General features: G+C 37.5%; 2 protein-coding genes across 34 annotated transcripts in view; one reads left to right on the plus strand and one right to left on the minus strand.

The window, feature by feature from the left end:
* The window catches only part of camk2b1 (calcium/calmodulin-dependent protein kinase (CaM kinase) II beta 1), an 82,981-nt gene extending 67,152 nt beyond the window's left edge, over positions 1–15,829 (plus strand). For 18 of the 33 annotated variants that reach the window (XM_017306717.1, XM_017306721.1, XM_008417823.2 and 15 more), the window contains 8 exons: positions 806–854; positions 7,081–7,170; positions 8,334–8,477; positions 9,511–9,687; positions 10,965–11,040; positions 11,123–11,217; positions 11,527–11,760; positions 14,004–15,829. In XM_017306717.1, coding sequence (XP_017162206.1) covers positions 806–854; positions 7,081–7,170; positions 8,334–8,477; positions 9,511–9,687; positions 10,965–11,040; positions 11,123–11,217; positions 11,527–11,759 — 864 coding nt within the window. In that variant the 3' untranslated portion in view covers position 11,760; positions 14,004–15,829. The remainder of the gene's footprint in view (positions 1–805; positions 855–7,080; positions 7,171–8,333; positions 8,478–9,510; positions 9,688–10,964; positions 11,041–11,122; positions 11,218–11,526; positions 11,761–14,003) is intronic. The other 15 variants (XM_008417850.2, XM_008417849.2, XM_008417841.2 and 12 more) reach the window with 1 other exon arrangement.
* Positions 15,830–20,564: 4,735 nt separating this feature from the next.
* Positions 20,565–21,127, minus strand: part of LOC103470635 (nuclear factor 7, brain-like) — an 8,538-nt gene continuing 7,975 nt past the window's right edge. Inside the window, exon 2 of the mRNA XM_017306511.1 lies at positions 20,565–21,113. Within this exon, the coding sequence (XP_017162000.1) occupies positions 20,580–21,113 (534 nt within the window). The 3' untranslated portion in view covers positions 20,565–20,579. The remainder of the gene's footprint in view (positions 21,114–21,127) is intronic.

Genomic DNA, 21,127 nt, shown 5'->3' on the forward strand with positions numbered 1-21,127 from the left:
TAAAATTTAAATAAAACAACAGAAACAACAAATTAAATGAATTATGAAGTCTCTGTTAATAAAATTGCAGTAATTTAGACCAAAGCACCAGATGGAAGTTTTTCATCATCCAATTTTTGGTAGAAAGAGAGCAAAATGGGAAAGAAGATTAATCATCGAAATGGAAATTATTGAGGTCATTTTAATTCATCATGCGAATAATTGATTTATTGTGACAGGCCTACTCATCGGTGGTCATGCTGACTAGCTTGAGTATTCACTGCAGGCTCTGCTATCAGCAGCTGCAGCTTAGCAAAGGGGAAGCAAAGGAAGGGGAGGAGTGGATGATCCACATGGTGGGTGACTGACAGCACTAAGACCCGCCTCCTGGCTCTGATTGGTTGTTTCTGGTTAACACTGGGAGAAGGCAGAGGAGCTCTAGTTTTTTTCACAGATTATCTGTCATCTCATGCTATCACGACATAGTGACGGTTTCAACAAATATGTAAGAATTTATTTTTATAAAAGTTACACACTGGCGCTTTAAGGTCAAAAGTCACGCAGACTTCAGTTTGATTTGATGTCACAGTTTTAACAATGATTCTTACTAACGTGCAGGACTTTTGGCTTCCTCTTGTGAATGGTTTCCACTGCTGTTCACGATGTGTTATGACAGGATGCGCCGCCTGCTGGCCTGTGTTCCGCCTGTGCAGATTTACCTTGTTTATCCTTCGTGTGACAGACGTCTTTCTGTGTATCCTACTCAGTGTGAATCCCCTGCTGTGCCTGAACACAAAGTGATTGGCTGATTTGTTTTCTTCTCCAGGAGTCGTCAGACAGCAGCAACACCACCGTGGAGGACGAGGATGTGAAAGGTAAGGCCTCACCGATGCAAACGAGTCTGAGCTTCTGTTCGCAGTAAATTACAGGATTTTTTTTTTTACAAGCACTTGATGTTTTTATGATGCAGTTTGTTATGGCAGCCAGCTTGTGTAACTGCAGCCATGAATATCATATCAGGCAGATGAGTAGGTTTTACAACAGCAGAGGAAATTTTTTTTTCTTCTTGTTTTTGGTTGCCTGGTAGCTTGTGTAGATTTTCAACAGAGTTTCTTCTTTTTGAGAGGCAGGTTTGTGTTCCTGACAGCTTTGTTACAGAAAGAGCCTCTTTGTGAAATGATTCAGTTTGTGAATATTTGTTGCAACAATCTGTACACCCTTTAAAATTAAGCCTTTGTTTTATCCATTTGTTGTTTGTGGGACTGTAATATTTTGAGTCTCAGTGGCAAAACTAAAATTATTTACGGACAAACACCGTCTAGCTTCCCATCTCTTTGTCTGTCTCTCTGTTCATCCATCTGTTCATCCTTCATCCATGAACCAGTCTTGTTATTTGTCCTACAGTAGATCTGTCCGTCCAACCGGTTATCCGTCCATCCAATTATCTGTTTGTCCATCTAGCTGTCCAAGCATCCAGCTGTTTGTCTGTCCAAGCATTTCTGTCATCCATACATCTGTTTGATCATTGTCATCCAACCATTTTCTCATCCACCCATCCACAGATCCAGCCATCTAAACCATTCATTCATCTGTTCATCCAACTGTTTTTAGCATTCATCAATGCGTCCGTCCGTTCGTCCATCTATCCGCGTCAACGAACCATCAGTTCATTCATCTATTTGACCGTCCGTCCGTCCATCATTTAATTTATATGACCAATCATTTATCCATCCTTCCTTCTATCCATCCATCTATTCATATAGTTTCCTTCCTTTTCTTCTTCCTTCCTTTGTTCCCTCCTTCCTGCCTTCTTTTTGTCCTTTATTCATTCAGTCGTTCCATCCATCTGTCTTCCTTCCATCCTCAGTTATTTTATTTAACCAATCATTTGTCTTTCCTTCCCTCTTTTCATCCTTTCGTCTTTCATTCCATCCGTCTTATTCAAGTCTTGATAAACTATAGAGTTTGGACTTTAAAAGTGAGCTGGAGTCCTGATTTTATATTTTGTGGAAACCTCTGATAAATGCCCTTGTCACTGGATGCTTCCTGCTTATGTTCTGTTTTTTGAATAAGGGGAGAAAATAACTCCATGTTCTCTTTTTATTTGTGTGTAAACGCCCACGTAAAGATCCTGCAGCACATTTTAATAGTTGGGAGAATTCTTCTTCATAAAAAATAAAAATGTATCTGATGTTTCTGCTGTGCTTTAAATCAGCTGAAAGCTAACATTTTACTGACCCCTGGTGGAGCCCGGCTGCATTGCCTCATCATGATGCATTTTGACACCTGCTGTGCGGTTGTTGGTGTGTCTGACAGGTGAGCAGAGGGCTGTAAAATATTACGTCTTGTACAGCTGCTTCAGTTTGGCTCTCATCAAATATGTTGGGTCGAATCGAGGATCCTGAGTAATCCGTTCCTCAACATACCAACACGCCTGTTCGAATATTCAGCTGGCACAGTTGCCGCTGAGCAGAACATAGCCTGCATATTAGAAAAGAAACTCCACACTGCGCTTTTGTTTCCAGTCTTTTTTTTTTAGCTTCAGTGGGTGTGTCTGAGTTTTTCTAGCCTGCGGAGTTCAGCACAGAGAAAAAGCCCCGCTTTCAACATCTCAGCTGAGTACAATGTGTCTAAATGGGGTCATGAATGCTTCATTTCAGTGTCAAGCACACAGAACAGAATGTGCACTTCCATCTTCTCTTCCTCTTTGTGATTTTTTTTTTTTAATTCCCTAGCAAGCACAGCTGAGAACTGCATGGAAGCCGAAACAGTTAGAAAGACAAAACAACAATAAAGTGTTACAGAAGCAGTAGTCTGTTAATTTATCTGCTTTTTTTTTTTTTTTTTTTTTTTTTTTAAAGGGTTATTATTCTGCTCAATATTTTCCAACTGCAAGATTATTTCTTTCTGGATTTGTGTGATGGTTTGAGTTTTTTGCAACCGATAATGACTGACACCTCATTTCAGCTTTAGTTTTAGTGACAATAAAGCTGAATAATTGTTCAAATCTTTTCAAAACTTCTGACCAAAATGGGGTTTTTTTTCTGCTGGAGCAAAAGAGGCACCTGTGATAGTGACTGCAGCCATTTTGCAGTAAATATCAGAAGCGATTTATGGACTGCTATCCAGGATAACATGAGGAAAGGATGAGAGCAGGCATAAATGTGAACCATTTCCAGGACTGAGTCCGTTAATACTTCCAAAACATTTGGTTTGTCCGATTAACTTGGAGCCAGTGATTTCAAATTGAGCATGGCACAATATATTAAAATGTTCTGATACTGTTAATATGCACAATAACAATGTTGCAAAAACTGTTTGGTTGCAGTAAATAATGTGGTGTTTAATTTCCAAGTGAAGCAAATTCACATTATAAATAATTTTTAACCAATCAGATTGATCCTCATTGCTACTGATGCTTCCAGTTAATTCAGATTATTGTATCGCTGTTGTGTCGAGAAAGACAAATCCGGAATCCAACCCAATGTAGTTCTTTACTCCACACTAAGACCAGTTTGTTTAGGGTTCCAGAATTATCCGGATAATTTAAATTTGCATGATGTCAATCTTTGCCATTTCCAAAATGTGAAAAGATGTAAAATCTGCCTTCAATTTCCTTTGCAACCAACTGCTGTGCTGCCATTACTGAGAGGCTGAAAGGTACAACTTCAGGTTGTAGCTGAGAAAACAATTTTTACAGCAGAATGTTGAAGGCTGCCAAAACTTTAAGCATGCACATCCAGATATATTGAGAAACTTTGCTACAAAGCTGGTCAAAGAAAAGAAAAAGTATGGCTTTTTCCATCCTGTTATCCTCAGAAAAACCTTTATAGCTTGAAAGCTGTTGTTGAAGTTGTTGTGTCGTCACAGCAACGTTTTATGAGGGAGCAAATAAACTGAATGTTTTTCATTTTATTGGGTCGTTTACGATGTAATGTGGGAAACCGAAACACACCATCTGACTTTCTTACATTTCTTCTGATTGGTTTGATCCTTTAATAGCACCCATAACAGAAATGGATTATGTCTAGAACCATAATAACCTCCCTTTATTGCTTCCAAGGTGTTTTAATTTGTGTTGAGGTGTCAAAATTATTTTTGATTTATCAGTCAAAAATCCTATGAGAGGCAGCTGGTCATGATTGATTTATGGTGTAATAATGTTCTTTCCACTTCAAAATTATGGCTCAAGTAGCTGCATTTCCATTGCAAATGTTTGCAAATCTTTGTTGATGTTCTGCTATCATCTTAAAAAACAGAATTTCACAATTTCTGTGTTTCCATAAAATAGAAAACTCAATGACATCTGAATCAGTTTTGTCATTAAAAAAAACTTCCTGTCATCTACTTCATCTTTCCTGCCAGTGGTAGCTTTTGTTTGTTAATCACATGATCCATGATGCAAAACAAAAGTGTTTCCCTTGCAGTTTTGCAAAATAAATAAATTTCTTTGTAGTCAAAAAAATCACCTCATCTTAGAGCAAAACCTTTTTCAAAATTGATGTAGTTCAATTTAGGAAATTTGTTCTTGAAATTCTATTTTGCACTATTTTAAAGTCAATAGAAATGCAGCTTGTGACGCTCACTGGCACATGAAATAGTTCAGAAATACAGCAGGCATGTTTTGCAACAGACTTTTTTGTGAAAGTATCTGCTTCGAAATACATTGTTTTGACACTGGGGTTGCTTTTTGGCTTTCTATTCCTCTTTTATTCCAGTTTTAACCCATCAGTTTTTAAAAACGTTCCTTAAAATGTGTTTAGACAACCTGGGTTGTTACCAACATTTGGTTAAGTTTTTATTTCACAGGCCATATTAAAACTACTAATGAATTGTCAATATACTTTGTAGTCCTAAAAGCCCGACACAGTCCTCCTCTCTCAAATTCAGCCCCACCACCACACCCCTGTAGGAGGCTTTGGCAGGGTTGGGGCACCTTTGGCAGAGATGTCGAGGCTAAAAAAGGGGGATGCCACCTAAATTTAGCTTTGGTGGTTGGAAACCGCAACGGACCGCCCAGAGAGGTGACACGGTGAACACACGCCGCTCTTCTAGCGCCACCCCTGGAAGGCATTCGTCTCACACGCCACTTTTATGGATCTTGAGATTTAAACGGGGGTGACAGCGCAGACAACACCTCGCGGGCTAGGTGAGCGCGGGAGGAGGGGTCGGTCGTGGTTGTCTGGAACAGTTTGTGCCTTCGTAGCCTTTTTGGGGTCTTGTCAGGTTAGTGCTGGACAGCTGCTTTGTAATCCAACACCCAGGTTGACTTTGGGAGGATGCAATCTGTTGTATTAGCCTCAATACTACACTACTTGTTATACTCTGTTACATTTTATGCTGCTTGTTTTTGTGACGGATAGTCATTCTGAAGAACATTTACCAAGTTTGTTGTTTACAGGATTTGTTATGAGTTATTGATAAGTCAAACATTGTGGATTTGGAGGTTACTTGTTATTGTTTCTGATGTTACCCTTGCTCTTACAAGATGGAAGGGTGCAGATCTTCATTGGGATTTTCCCCCCCATGCATGGTTCTTTTTAAGATTCACATTCATGTGCACCAGATGAATGAATGTCTTTCAAAAGTATTAATTCTCCTTCAAACTTTTCACTTATTACTACAAACTTCAGTGGACTTCATTGAATGTTTTGGATGGATCCACACAGAGTAGTGCATAATTATGAAGCAATAAGTTGCATGACATTTAAAATGTTTTATAAATAAAATATGAAGGGTGGTGAGTGTTTGTATTCAGCTTCACTGAGGTGATACTTTATTGAATCACCTTTTGCTAAAGTTACAGAAGCAAGCATTTCATGGTTTCTTTCTGCAAGCTTTGAAGATCCAAAGACTGATTTTTTTATTTTTATGTTTTAGCTCAAACTGTCATGTAAGACAGAGAACATCTGTGAACAATTTCAAAGTCTTGACAAAGAGCTCCAGTTGTATCTTGAACCTTCACATCCGTCTCACATTTTTTCAGTCCCCACCAGGTTCTTATAATAGTCCTGTTTTTCCCATCACCTCCTCCCATTCAACTCCTGACCCATTTGCTGTGTTTTTTGTTTTTTTTGGTCACCAATGTTCTCAAATAAACCTCTGAGGCAGGACTGGGCAAACTTTTTGCCATGTTTGCTACAATTATGGCATCAAATAGAAAATAACAAAAGCTAAAATCAAGCAATAAAGTGTCTGGATGGACGTTGTTCTACCAATTATAAAAGTTTGGTTGTAAAAATACAAATACTTTGTGTCATACTTTACATTTTCCATTCTAAGAAAATTGCGTGTAATTTACCCTGATTCCACATAAAAAGTCTCCATCTACATCAATCACATTTACTGAACAGATCAAATTTGTATCATTCTTGAACTGCAGTTTGGAGACCGCACAAAGTCAGTCTAAAGGCCACAAATGGCCCTCAGGCCGCAGTTTGGACACCCATTCTCTAAGGTCTTCCACACATCACCACTGAGATTAATTTACATTCAGGTGGACTCTATTTACCAGATAATTAACCTTTCAAGGTATATTTGCACTGGCGTTATCATTGTAAAGACGGTTACACACCACACTTTTCAGTTTTTTGTCACCAGTATTGAAAGTCATTTACTCTTTTCCTTCCACTTGAATTTTTTTTTCTACTTTGTGCTGCTCTGTCATATAAAATTAAATAAATATACATTGTAGTTTTTGCAGTTTTAAGAAAATGAAATGAACAAACAGTGAGTAATTTTCCTCATTACTGCAGCCATCACCGTTGTCATCATCAATCTTTTGCTCTCTGTTGAGAATCGCGATAATGTCACAATAAAACCCCATATGCAGCAGCAGCCCCAGCTGTAAATCTGAATGAAATTGAGTCATTAACCAGGGTAATGATTACCTTTAGTTGCTTCAACCAAAGAGTATCTTTAATTTCTCAGTGTGAGGATGGAAATCGGGTCTTTACGTGTTTACGAGCCCCCGTTGTGTCATCTCCGCCGCTCCTTTCGTTATTTCCCGATTGTGTTGTTTCTCTGGTGGAAAACATCCGCCTGGGTTTCATCTCTTGATTTACTTGTGTTTGGTCTCATTCTGTGTGTGCATGTTGTCAGGAAAGAGCTTAGACAACAGCTCACTTAAGGCGCAGTCCAGCACAAGTTCCCAGCCTGATAGCACTCAGGGCTCCTCAGCTGCTGTGCACTGTAAGTCAGCATGAACGGCCAGGTTCAGCCTCTAACATTCAGGTCTCATACCAAAAACAACATTTCTTGTTGTTTTTTTTTTTTTGAGGGGGTGGTTTTCCATTTGATCCCTGCATGAACTAAAATCATCCACCTGCTGCTGTTTAGCGACACTTAAATCGCAGAGGATCCTTGACTTCTGCAAAATGAGATTTTTAGATTTTAACCTGAGCCTCTTTAAACATTTACTAACAGCACTGAGAAATGAACAAATTAGGGCTGGGCAATAAAGCAGTTTTATTGATTTATTTTTTTTATGTTTTAATCTTCAGAAAATCAAGATTTCTTTCTCTAGTGCACTCCTTGTGTTTCCATAGTTCATAGTGATGTCGACACGCCCAGTGCGGCCATCTAGTTCAAAAGTCCAAATAAATAAAGATGGAATATAAGGACAGATTATTATTTATTTTATTTTTTTTACCAGAATAAAGTCATAATATTAGGAGAAAAAGGTAGTCATTTTATAATTCCTACATAAAAAATGAAAATGAATATAAAGACTGTTGATCATCTTATGAAGTTATAGGACAAACTTAATCTTCTAACACATCAAATTATAATCAAATTATTATCAGTGGTAGGACTTTGAGCAAATGACAAAGTCTATTTTCAGGAAAACCATACAGACTGAGCTGGTCACTCTGGAATCATTTTTTCTCATGAAAAATATTTTTTCCTTTAAATTTTAAGACATTCTTCTGGTAAAATTCTGCTAATGACAATATTCTTTTAGTTAAAAGTTCTTGTAACCTTTTTTTTTGAAAATCAGTTCAATTGAATCTGGTAGAAAAAAAATGGAGATTTAATTTTCAAGCCATATTGCTCAGCCCTAGAACAAATATATTAAATTGCTTTAAATTCAATTTTCTCAAGTCAATCCTGCAGCTGTTTCCTGAATTACTCTTTGGCTCCCTCTCATGGAGTCAAATAAAACAACAATAGCGCTGCTTAATTCTCGTGTTATTTTTCTCACATTTCCAAGCATGGAGTTTGTCAGAATATTATGCAGAAAGTGTTGTAAGGAAATGTTGCTGATGAGAGCTGATCACGGCGAGGAAGTTTGTGGATTCTGGGGGTCGCTTTGAAATTCAAATGCCTCCATGTTCCTCCCTTCCCAAATTCAGCTGCTGCGAAGTTCGCTGACCTGCTGGGCTCTGTGCGTAGAGGCTCAGGGCCCATCTCCGACGGAGAAGGTAGATCCAGCACTCCGCCTCCAGCTGCCCTCTCCGCCCCTTCCCCTCCACACACCCCTGTTGTCCCCATGCAGAGTAAGTGGGCAGGAGCCAAAACAGACTCAGCAGTAAACGACCTCTAAATGAGAGTTATAGTCATTTATCTGGCATCTGCTTTTCCTCTGATGCCATGCCAAGATGCTGCATGATGAGGAGCTTGGACAGATTACAGAACAGGGTCAGAACTGATGTGGAACAAGGGAATCGTGGAAGCAGAAGTTTAGCACTAATATGCTGTATAATGAGATCCCAAACGTTGAATAAGAAAATATAATAAAAATACTTTTAAGTAGCCACAAATTGAACTGCTGGAAAGAGATTTAAAAGGCTGCACAAAAACATTGCATAGTTACAGAATGTCCTCAATAAAAGAGACTTTAAAAATAATAAGAAATAGCCAAAACAACATAGAATATTTCACAAAAGTTACTCTACTGTTCAGTACAAATCTAAGAAAAGGCAGTCATTTTTTACCCCCAAAAAACAAATATTAACCTTTATAAATCCACTGACAGCCCTGATAAACGAGCGAAGTTGTTTTTTTAACATAAAATACCAAATATGAAAATATGTCAAAAGATAATTTATGTAAACTGTGAAGAGAAAGAAAACGTATCTAGAAGTCTTGTTAATTTGAAAACTAGAGGAAAAAAAACTAAATGTAATTACAAAATAACACCTTTTCTATGAAACTGTGTTACTAACATCGCTCCTCTTCAAAACTATATATATAAAAAACAAATGACAGCAAAGTTAAAGTTTATTTAACCTTCTAATTTAAGTGCAGCTCCATGAATTACATAGCAGATTAACACTTTCTATTAAAAAAATAAAAATTCCTGTTTTAATCCACCAAAAATGAGGATTTGAAATGAAATAATTTGTGTGCATCAAAAACTATTTACATATTTGATAAAATAACCTAATTTGTGCCAAAACAGATTCTTATTTAAATTGACTAGAAATTTACCCACTGCTTCATTTTTTTCATCCTCTTCATGTTTTTTCCCATCTTATTGTTTGTAATCTGTTCTATCATCCCTCCATCCGTCCATCCCGGACCCCTCAGTGTCCCGGCTCACAGACCTGGTAAGCAGCGTCCGCAGGGTGCCGCCGCCCGCTGCACCCGACGGCGACGCCGCCTCAGCACCGGCCCCTGTCACCAAGCCGGCCCCTCCACCTGCACACTTCACTCCCCCACCTCCCTCCCACTCCCCCTCCAGCCCCTCCTTGTCCTCCTCCCAGAGTGAGTACTAAGCCCCACAGCAAACCCCGCCCCCCTTGCTGCATGCTGGCCAATCAGAAGCTGTGATCAGATGACTTTGGACTTCAGTGTGGGATCGATGCTAACATCTGGATAAACAGAAGCATGTTCTGCAGAGTGAAGTAGATCATGCTGATCTTAATGCAGATGGTTTATTTTTATGTTTTTGAGCCTCATTAAACCTCGTTGGTGCTCCGCTGGTAGATTACTGCTGACTGCAGGCGGCTGATTTAACTTGTATTTCAATACAAAAAGGTGACACTGCTTGTGAGGATACTGGACGATGTGCCGTGTGTGTGTGTGTGTGTGTGTGTGTGTGTGTGTGTGTGTGTGTGTGTGTGTGTGTGNGTGTGTGTGTGTGTGTGTGTGTGTGTGTGTGTGTGTGTGTGTGTGTGCTCTCTTAATAAACTAAACTGTTCAGGATCAACATCTGAAAGTTGCTGAGATTTTTCTCTTGTTTATTTTAGAGCCAAATCTAATTATTATTTTAGTAATCGGTTATTCTGTCGATTAATCGGATAAAAATTTCTATTTAAAATTTGTTTTGCTGATTTTTCATTTAACCACTTTAGCTTATTTTAAATATTAGAATTACATTAAAAGATGCAAATGTACAAATAATTCAGTTCCTTTTGAAAATAGGAATATAAACCGTTTATTACCATTCAACAGCAGCATTCCTGAATGTTTGGTGCGTCTGCAGCTAAGAAAACATCAACATGAAAAAAATCAGCCTCTTGCTTGACGTAACACCAATAAAGTGTGGGACTGATCTGTTGATTATTCTGTTAATCGATTAATAATTGGGCAGCAAAAGCTGCTTAAAGGGAGGATTTTGTTTTGTACAGATTTTGAACCAGGTGAAGCAAAAACTGCAACACTTGAAGAGTTTTGAATAGAGCAGATAGGCTTTCAATTAAATGCAAAATGCATTTATTTTTGTATATTTTGGCTTAATTACTGCTCTGTGTTGTTCTTTCAGCAAATGGCTTTTTTTGAGTCTGTAGTCTCCAGTCAACAATTAATTGATTACTAGATTAGCTGTCGATTATATTTCAATGATCGATTAATAATTAAATTCCCAGTTTGTCTTTTCATTAATTCTGTAAAATGAAGTAACTGCTTTGGTTGGAGTCACGGCTGCCTTTGCCAGAGCCTCTGTTTGGTTGTATTTAAATAACTAAACTAACTTCCCTCCTTCAGTCCAGCTCCTGTTGTTGGTTACCTTTGTTTATACGTCTTTCTTCTGTCTTCTGCAGCGCGCAAACAAGAAATCATCAAGATCACCGAACAGCTGATCGAGGCCATCAACAATGGAGACTTTGACGCTTACGCGTGAGTCTGGGATCTCTTGAATGTTTTGTGTCATTTGCATAATTCGGGGTCTTGAAAACCAGCCCTGCTGTTCTGTGGTCAGTAAGATCTGCGATCCCGGGTTGACTTCGTTTGAGCCGGAGGCCTTGGGAAACCTGGTAGAGGGAATGGATTTCCACAGATTCTACTTTGAGAACCGTAAGATATAAACATTTGTTTCCCTCTGATTCCTCTAAGATTCATCTGTTCCTATATTTAGTCTGTTTTCTTTAAGATCGAAGATTTCCTCAGATCATTTCTCAGATCTGAATTATGGTAATTAGAATAATATATAATGCCTTCTCATGTCAGTGGAAGCAGATGAAGCTAAAAATGCCACTAGAGAAGTTCTGGATAAAACAGATTTACAAACAGAATCTTTTCCAAGACACTATAGATCTGTTTTTATCTCCTTTCTCATCTTCTGTTGAGTAATCTAAAATAAGTAATGTCTTTTTTTTTTGTCAGTTTTGGCTAAGAACAACAAGCCCATCCACACCACCATCCTGAACCCCCACGTCCACCTGATCGGCGAGGACGCCGCCTGCATCGCGTACATCCGGCTCACTCAGTTTGTGGACAACCAGGGCCGGCCGCGCTCCAGCCAGTCGGAGGAAACACGCGTCTGGCATCGCAGAGACAGCAAGTGGCAGAACATCCACTTCCACTGCTCAGGCGCGCCAGCTGCGCCTCTCCAGTGAGGTACGAGCCAGCCGACGGGGCAGCACGGCAGCAGATGGCCGCCTCGCTCACAGCATGTTTAAAGAGTCTCACAGGAAGAGAATTATTAAAACGTATCGCCAACTTTTATAAAGATTTGTAGAAAAGCCTTCAAATAAATATATTTTTTTAATTCAGTAGCTTAATCTTACACTGAAAATGTTTGAGGGGGGGGAAACCAACTCAAATCTGAAACGTAGTTTTTAACTTTTTCAGTTTCAAATCTTTTCAGTTCCAATATTTTTTCTCAGATTAATTTTTTTTTCACTTTATGAGCCAAATTTAGCTGCAAATCCATTTAAATCCTCCAATTGTTTGATCATAACACATCGAACTAATCATGATGAATGAATTATTGAAATAATTATCAACTGTATTTTAGGCAATAAAATGTTTATTTTATTATTTTAGAAAGTAATCTATTTATTTACAATGTTACATATTTCTAATTTTGTATAAAAAATACTTAAAATGGTCATTTTTAAAAATGTGATTAAATCCTTAATCACCAATATAATTTATTGAAAAAGTTACTGCCATAATACTTAAAACCCAGGGAAGCAGAAATTCATAAATTAGAAGTTGTTAAAAACTCCGATTAACTTTAAAAAGCACAGCATAAATGGAACAAAATGCTTCAGCTACTTTTATTTTAATAAGATCATTTGGGATTTCAGCTGTAATCCCTTGTGTCATTTTCTAATAAAAACAAGTCAGTTTAACATTTGACGTTATCCCACTGCAGTAAAAAATGAGTTTCTTTCAAGGCTTTTTGAACAATTTCACCAGAAAGGCCAGTAAATGTGGCTGCTGCACTGGGTGCTGGTCTGTCTGTGTTAAAAGTTTGATACCGTTGAAACATCCTTCATTAGAGGAGTCTGTGTTCAGACTTTGGAAGGACAGCTGTTTGTCTCCACTGGCTGGAAGAGAGAGGAGGACACAAAAACGCCAGGACAGGTCTGCAGTAATGTCCTTCTGTATCTTTAAAAAGTGTTTGCATGGCACTTTTTTTAAATCTCATAAAAGCAAGAAAATGAAACGGAGATTACCGTATTTTCCGCACTATAAGGCGCACCTAAAAACCTTAAATTTCCTCAACAGCCGACAGTGCACCTTATAATCCGGTGCGCCTTATACACTGCTCAAAAAAATAAAGGGAACACTTAAACACTTAAGTGGACACTTAAGTGTTCCCTTTATTTTTTTGAGCAGTATATATATGGACCAATATTGAGCCACAACAGGTCTAGCAACTACGSTAAGCAGCCACTGACTTCATTTTTGCCCGTAGAAGAAGAAGTGCGCAGTGCATGCTGGGATAGTTGTCAGAACGCTGGTTTAATAAAGTTTGATAATACATTTAAAGCCAGGGGGGGCGGAGGGGCGGGGGTAGAGAGACAGAGTCTGCGGCGGCAGCGTGTCGGTTGGTCTGTGTTACCCAGAAAGCAGTTGGGCACAATATCGCAACACCAACACCGTGAGTGAAACAACAACTGGGGCAGACTACTATATGAAGTACTAAGACCACTTCTTTATAAATATAGATGTGTAATAATAGAGTACGGAACAAATTGGCAACCCAAACTGAAGCGTCTATTCTATGCACCTTATAACGCGGTGCGCCTTGTATATGAAAAAAGTTTTAAAATAGGCCATTCATTGAAGGTGCGCCTTATAGTGCGAAAAATACGGTACATCTGCAGAAGGCCATGCCTGCGTATTTTTTTGTTAGGTAGAATGTTTTCTACACCTATTTCTCCATTATAAAATGTGACTGAACTGCTTAGAATAATTTTAATATGAATGAAAATAATAGTGGACAATATGGATTTAAAATAAATAATTTGATATTGGACGATAAATTGCCCCAGAAGTTATTGTGATAAATGATAATATTGTTGTTTTGAGACCGTTTTCAAGTAATACAATGGTAATGGCATAATAATGCCTGAACACATTCTCAAAGATCAATAAAGTTTCGATTCTAAGTTCATTTAGCAGTGGAACTGGAAGACATTTTAACTATCCAAAATAAATAAACAAAACAACAGAAACGACAAATAAAATGAATTATGAAGTCTCTGTAAACAAAATTCTCAAAAATATAAAGACTTAATTTTGCTTATCCAATTCACTTATTAGCAAGTTCTGTCTGTGTTTTTAACTTGGACAAATCTTAAAGTGTAAAACCTGTGACTGTATTAGTCGTCTGTTCTCCTTTTCAGGGTTGAATGCTGTAGTTGTGTCTGTCAGGAATGATCTGCTGGAGAGAAAAGAGGAAGAGGAAGGGATGAAGGAACACATCCAGTGTTGACTTGGAGGACATGGCTCGTCACGCCTCAACAATCAAATCCCTCTCTCACTGGACTCCATCCCCCAGCATGCACCTCTGCTTCTACAACCGTGACCCCGCCTCCGTCTGCATCAACAAAATAAGCTCCTGACGACCATCACTCCACATCTTCTTCTTTTTCCTGTTCCTTACTCTTCTTCTTCTCTCCAGCTCACTGGGTGTTTGATTCGGGGTGTGGCGCCCCCTACCTGCGGTCTCTCTCCCACCCCCACAATATTTTTGTGACCCTTTCTTGTCCTCCTGTGAATCCACACATGTGTGACATAAACACTGCACTGGAAATACAGTATGTAAAGTTTTAAGTAAAATCTATAATTATCATTACTATATTATGATTATTATTGTTACACATTTGCAATTGTATATGTAATTTGTATAATTCAGATTTCTTGATGCCAGTGGTTTTTAGAGTTGAAGGAACTTTTTTGTTTTATCTTTTTAAGGAAGCATGTTTTATTCCCCATAGTAACCGTGGCTGTTTTCTTGTTTTTTTTTATTATTAGAATTATTATTAATGTGGCTGTTAAGTGGAAAAGGTTTATTGGCCGTTTTTATAATTTGCTTCTTCTACATTAGCTATAATACTGCACTTGAAGTCATGGCTGAAACGTCGGTTTTAGTATTTTTACTTTTATCTTTCGGTCCTTTTTTGTTGCTTTTTTGGATGGAACGTTTCTGAATGGAGAGTGTGATTATACAGCAGGGGTCAGAAGTTTACATACAGTCAAGGATGTGATCAAGTTTAGGCTGCAAGGGATTCATTTACTTTTTTCTGTGCGGAATGGGTAAAAAAAAACACATCACTTTTATTATTTTTAAAAGCAAGAACTGGGCACACGAGTTTGATTTTACTGTGGATGTTCTCTTATAACTCAACAAATTCAAATTTATGCATACTAACTCCACTAATATTTGGTAAAGCAAGTTGTGTCTGGCTCCATATTTGACCAATCTTCTTACCAGTTTATTTAAATTGATTTGCTTGGTTTGTCTATTCAAAAACATATTTTTTTGTTGTGTATTTAAGTCTTCTTTTTTCATAATTACCTAAACTTTGTGCAATGCACCAGCATGACTGGCAGCAAAACTGCCACCAACATGCATGCCAGATGGTCCCGTGTTCTTTGGTTTGAAATAATAAGAGAGTTTAAGTGGCTATATTATATTATAGTTTTGCCCTCTACGTATAAGAGAAAATCCGCAATTAATTCAAACTTCTTCTCAAAAGTCCATCTGGTTGTTTGTTAAAAGTGAGGCGGCTGGGGGAGAAAAACAGCGTAAATAAACCAATAACTGATGGAGGTAGGTAAACTTATGACCAGATGTGTGCAGGGTGTGTTGGTGAGCGCGGTCATGCTAGGTAGCGACGTAGCATTCACAGTCCAGGTAACTGAGCACAATCAGAGGAACCTGCTGTTGTTTCTTAGCTGCACTGCAAAAACACAAAATCTGATCAAGTTGTCTAATTTCCAACGCAAATACCTTAAACCACTTAAAAATAAGGCAAAACTAACTTTTAAGTAACTTATCAGCAAGATATAGCAGCTTGTTTTAAGTCAATTATTTTTGCATATTGATAAAAATGAATACTTGCAGATTTTTTCACTTATAACAAGACATTTTTCTCATGCAATAAGTGAACTTATCAATCACGTTTTTTTGTGTAGCATATTTAATCAACAAGGCAGGTCAAAGTGCTTCACATCATAAAACACAAAATTAATTCAGTCACCAATTGAGAAAGTAGTAACAAATATGACATTTTGTCAAGTGCCATCATCAACACACATCAAATATGTTGATCAATGTTCCATTTATTATGGAGCGCTGATTTAAATGAACTCAGTGTTTTGGCTGTTTTTCAGTTTTTTGGAAGTTTGTTATAGATTTGTGGTGCATAGAAGCTGAATGCTGCTTCTCCATGTTTGGTTCTAGTACTTTTTCATCCATAATTGACTTAAAACAAGCTCTTGCTGAAAAGTTAGTTTTGACTTATTTCAAGGGTACTAATATTTTTAATGGAAACTTTACAAAAACACTTGATGTTTGTAGTATTTGTGGCAGAAGAGGCTGAAGTCTGAAGCACCTCAGCAAATCAAGAAGAAAACTTTCTTCTCCACCTTTATCTTACCTGCACTCAGGAGCTCTGATTCATGTCTTACAACAGCTTACAGCTGCAAAACCTACAAAATGCACAAGAAGAGCATGTTGTCTGTAGTTATTTTCTACAAGCATCAAACATGAAGTGTCAGATGAGGAGGAAGCTCTGCTGAAACCTCCCTCTGTTTTCAGTCAGACCTGAAGCTCAGTGACTCATCCTGAACCTGCTTGGGGCTCTTTTTATTTTCGGAGTAGACGGGGATGCTCAGCCGGTGTCTCCTGCTGTTGCTTGGAGACGGATGAACACCCGCTTGAAGCTCAGCACTCCTTCTTAAAAAGGCTGAGTTATTTTGAACCTGCACTGCTGGCTGAAACACAACAACAGGTTCTTTTTTTTTTTATTATTGAAAGGGACAAAAGAAGTCGGCGCTCTGAATGACAGATCCTTTTGGACTTGTGTGACCTTTCTCGTTTCTGAAGCCATAGAGCAGAAAGCTGGTGCTACTGCTGCTGTTTTTCCAAATGAAGCACATTCAAAAACTAAGCCTCCAACCTGCAGCAGTGGGGAATCATGAAGGTTGTGTTTGCTCGGTGCTTCAATCATGTCAGTCTTTTAATACAGTGTGCAATATATTTGTATGTGCATGTAGATTTAAAGCCTTCAGTGTGTGCTCTTTGAAACCCTGGGGGAGGTTTAGGAGGCGTTTATGAGAGACAGGAACGGGCCTTAAACCCCAGGATGGTTTATTTTTCATGCTTTGTTTTTTATTTTTCTGTGCTTTTACTTCATTATGTTCGGTTTGTGTACAGTGTTATTAGCCTTTCATAACATAAAGTGCTTGTGCCAGAGGCAGCAGGGTAGAGCAGATGGACTTTGCAGCAGTGAAAACTGGTTAATTGTTTTAGAAGAAGTTCGACTCGCGATCAGCTCCGCTGTTCTTCGTCCACCACTGGCTGCCTTCGCGTTTTGCATCACCGCTCGGTCCGAACAAGAGATTCAGAGAGACCCAGCTGTCGGTTTGGTGAACAGTCCTCAGGTTTTTATTTATTTTGAGTATTTATTTATTTATTTTAGTGGATGTTTTTACTGTGCTTTTTTTTTTTTCTAAAGTTGTTTTCCAATTGTGCAAGTACTGTCTGTAAAACCTGTATTTAAAGGGATAGCACACCTAATTTGGCCAACATATGATAAGTTAGGTCTATGGAGTGTCAAAAGTTCAAATATTTTTCAAAATATTATAATAGAATCCAGAAAATTGGCTGTGTAATAATTAATTTAAACCATATTAACCACATTATTATTTAAATGGGAAATCCATTAATTAAAAATTTAAAGTAAAATATTAACTACTCATGCATTTGAACACACAGTCAAACTTATAAATTATACTAAGAGATAATTATTGTATTTTTGTAAATATTTTTATTACCACCAACATATTTGATTTATTATAACACATTATAAATGAATAATAAATCCATTAATTATCTAAGTATTTTTTTTGCGAATTATAATAATTAAAAAACATTAAAGTAATAATTTATTTTTCTTACTGAATTGCGGCACATTTGGACTTCCGTAGTTATTCTAAGCTACTGTTTTAAGTGGGACACTTTATGACTTATGTTATTATACAGGATTGTACTTTGCGTCAGCCGTCCCTCGGATGTTTCAACACTTTCTTTAGAAGATGTTGGATTTTGTCAGATTAAGCCTTTTTCCTCACCACTGAGAGTTTGTATCGTACTGACGTCTCATCCAGTAAGGACGCTGTTGTCTACTTCAACATGTTTTAATACTAAGAGGTCAACCCTTCTCCAGAAAAAAAGAAGAAATAGCAGCATGTACAGTACAAAAGTGATGTTCTTCTGTTCTTCTTAGTGTGTTTCTAGCCTTGAAAATCAACATAATAAGACTCACATATTTAAAACAAGGGAGTTTGCAGTATTATAGCACTGCTGCTAGCAGCGTAGCTCTCATCTTCTTTGCATGACAGTCAAAAGGACACTTTTAGTTTTTGGTGTTTTTATTTGGGTTCTCATTTTCTACTGAATGCTGGTAAACTCGACCTTTCTCTATTTTCTCAGCTTTTTAAGTGCATATAACTATTTTTGTCTCCAGATGATATAATGAAGATGATTAATATGGTAAGGATTATTATAATTATGACTGTGGCACTAAGGATGACTATGATAAAGTGGACATTGATGATGATGTGTTGATACTTTTGCATGCTTTTCTATGGGTTCTCAGTGTTGTCAGTGCAGCCAGCAGGAGGCGCAGTCACACCACATGAAGCACAGACAGATTTTTTGCTTTTTGTCCTGAATTTGGATCAGAGAGACGAACCGGTTCATTATCAGTCTGAGCTCTGAAGCCGCTGTTTTCACTCTGAAGTTTTGCGTTCTTTTTTATTTCCTGCAGCAGAAACTAAGATGCTCTGACAACACTGAGGTGGTTTCTCTTCCGTGGGAGTCTCTCTTTTTCCTGCTCCCTCTGTTTCCAACCTTCTTCAATCATTTCTCTGCAGTCGGCTCTTTCTGGTTTCCCTTTGTCTCTTTTTGTCAGTTTGGCTTTCTTCTGTATAATATTAACCCTCTAGTTCTCCACTTCTTCAGATTATTGCTCTGTTCTCTTACGTGCTACACGTGTTTCTCTAACTTCAAGAAATGTGTTAAGGTGTTATCAATAAAATCAGTTTAAATAGAAACTTCAGTGTCTTTCTGTGTAGATGGTTTTTAGTTTACATGAACATACATCACTCCAAATGTCATAAACGCTTATTAAATCTTTCCAAATGATCAAATAATCATGTAGACTTTTAATATCCGCACAAGGAAAAACACAGCAAAAAATGCATAAAATGTAACAAAGGAAAATAATTTCCAAATGCTAAATATTAGATTTAACATTCTGTTTTATATGGTAAGAAAAGATGAACGTATGTAAAGATATAAACTTTTTAAAGCATTTCATGAAGAAAACTAAATGTACACAGTATATTAAACAGACAGTGTAACAAAGTAATCAAACACGATTTGAACTTTTAGTTCAATATTCTCAACCATTCGTTATCAATCACAGTGTTGCACTGATCGGCTTGCCAATGATTGGAATTGGCTGATTTTTATTTTATTTTTTTATCTGTTTGACTTTGATCGGCAGGTTAAATCTGTTTCCCATCACACAACTGAACACAACTGGTGCACTTAAGTTTAATAAACAATACATTAGACTGGTATAATGCAGAGATAAAGTATTAGTCTTAGAGGTTTTTAATATTTTTGCTTTTATATTAATATTTTTAGCTTGTTAAACAAATGTGAAAACAAAAAATTAGACTCTTGAGTTAGAATAAGGATTTAATTTGTTAAAGAATAAAGATAGTTTTGGTTTTGTCACCTTTTGCAACAACTGCCATAAAGCCAGTAGTTTGGTTATCTTTTTTCCTCAATAAAGGAAATCATCATTTGAAAACTGCTTTTTATGTTTACCATGATCCCCTTACTAAAAGTTTTTTATGATCTTTAACATTTAAGTGAAATAAAGTAAGGAACAACAACTGAATCTAACATTTTGAAAAAGATTATGATCTCCATGTTTTCTTTCTGGAGTAAAAGGAATACAATTAAAAAGAAATTAAAAAATTAAAAGTAAAACATGTTGAATACCAGTATACACAAATACTTTATCAAAAGAAATTATAAAAGGATGATTTTAACTCAATAGAGTTCTCCAATGTCAAATTAAAGGGAAGGAAAATATCCCTTTAAATCCATAAACAGCTCGTCTTGGTCACATGACCTCAGAGTCTTGTTAAGGTTATAAAATATTAAAATATTCCAAAGCCCTAGAAGTAAAATGAACCCCGTAAAGAAAACTTAACTGCTTATTGTAGAGCAGGGGTGTCAAACTCCAGTCCTGAAGGGCCGCTGTCCTGCAGTTTTTAGATGTGCCACAGGTACAAAACACCTGAATCAAATGGCTTAATTACCYCCTCAGTTCTCCAGAGCCTTGCTAATGACCTAATTATTCTATTCAGGTGTGGTGCAGCAGAGGCACTTCTAAAAGTTGCAGGACACCGGCCCTCGAGGACTGGAGTTTGACACCCCTGTTGTAGAGAAAGTCTAGATTTATTATTTGTTAATAATAAATCCACTTTTTAGGATTAATACAAAGTGATTTTTCTTTATCATATATCGAAAAAAATTTAAATCAATAAAATTACAGACTTCAGCTTTACTTATTTAAGGAATTGACTAAATATTATTTTGAAATTTCAAAATCAACCAATTGTAAAAAAAAAAAAAAGGTAAAAATCAGTAAAATTACACCAACTTTTCAGTTTCACATAATTTTGATCTTTGTCGTTTTTGCGCCAGCAGCTTCTCCAACACTGAAATAAGGGAAGAGTTTCTCAGTGAAAGAGTCTCTGTAAGTGTAGATGTGGGTCTTATCTTTAGAGTCGTAGAAGGACACGAAGCCGCTATCGCAGTCCAGCTGGACTCGGAACTTCTGGAGATTCTTCTTCACGGATATGGACTTACTATCACCATCGGTGTATTTTCCATTTTCAAAACATAAACACCAGATTCCAAACTGTGGTGTAACATCTCTATTTCCCTTAATGTCAACAGACTCTTTGACCAAACCCACATACCAGTCTGGATGATCTCCCACCTCCACATCCCAGCTGTGTTTTCCTGAGCTGAAGCCTTCAGAACCAAACACTTCAATATAAATGTTTCTCTCTGGATTATCAGGGAGCTGCTGCTCTGTGTCTCCATGTTTCAAACAGGTCAGATCATCAGACAGATGGATCCATCCATTAGCAGTGTTTGGGTCCAGAATGACGGGACTGAACTTCACCTTGTCCTTCATCTTCTCCCAGACTC

This window comes from Poecilia reticulata, linkage group LG9, assembly GCF_000633615.1.
Source record: "Poecilia reticulata strain Guanapo linkage group LG9, Guppy_female_1.0+MT, whole genome shotgun sequence".
NCBI classification, from domain to species: domain Eukaryota; kingdom Metazoa; phylum Chordata; class Actinopteri; order Cyprinodontiformes; family Poeciliidae; genus Poecilia; species Poecilia reticulata.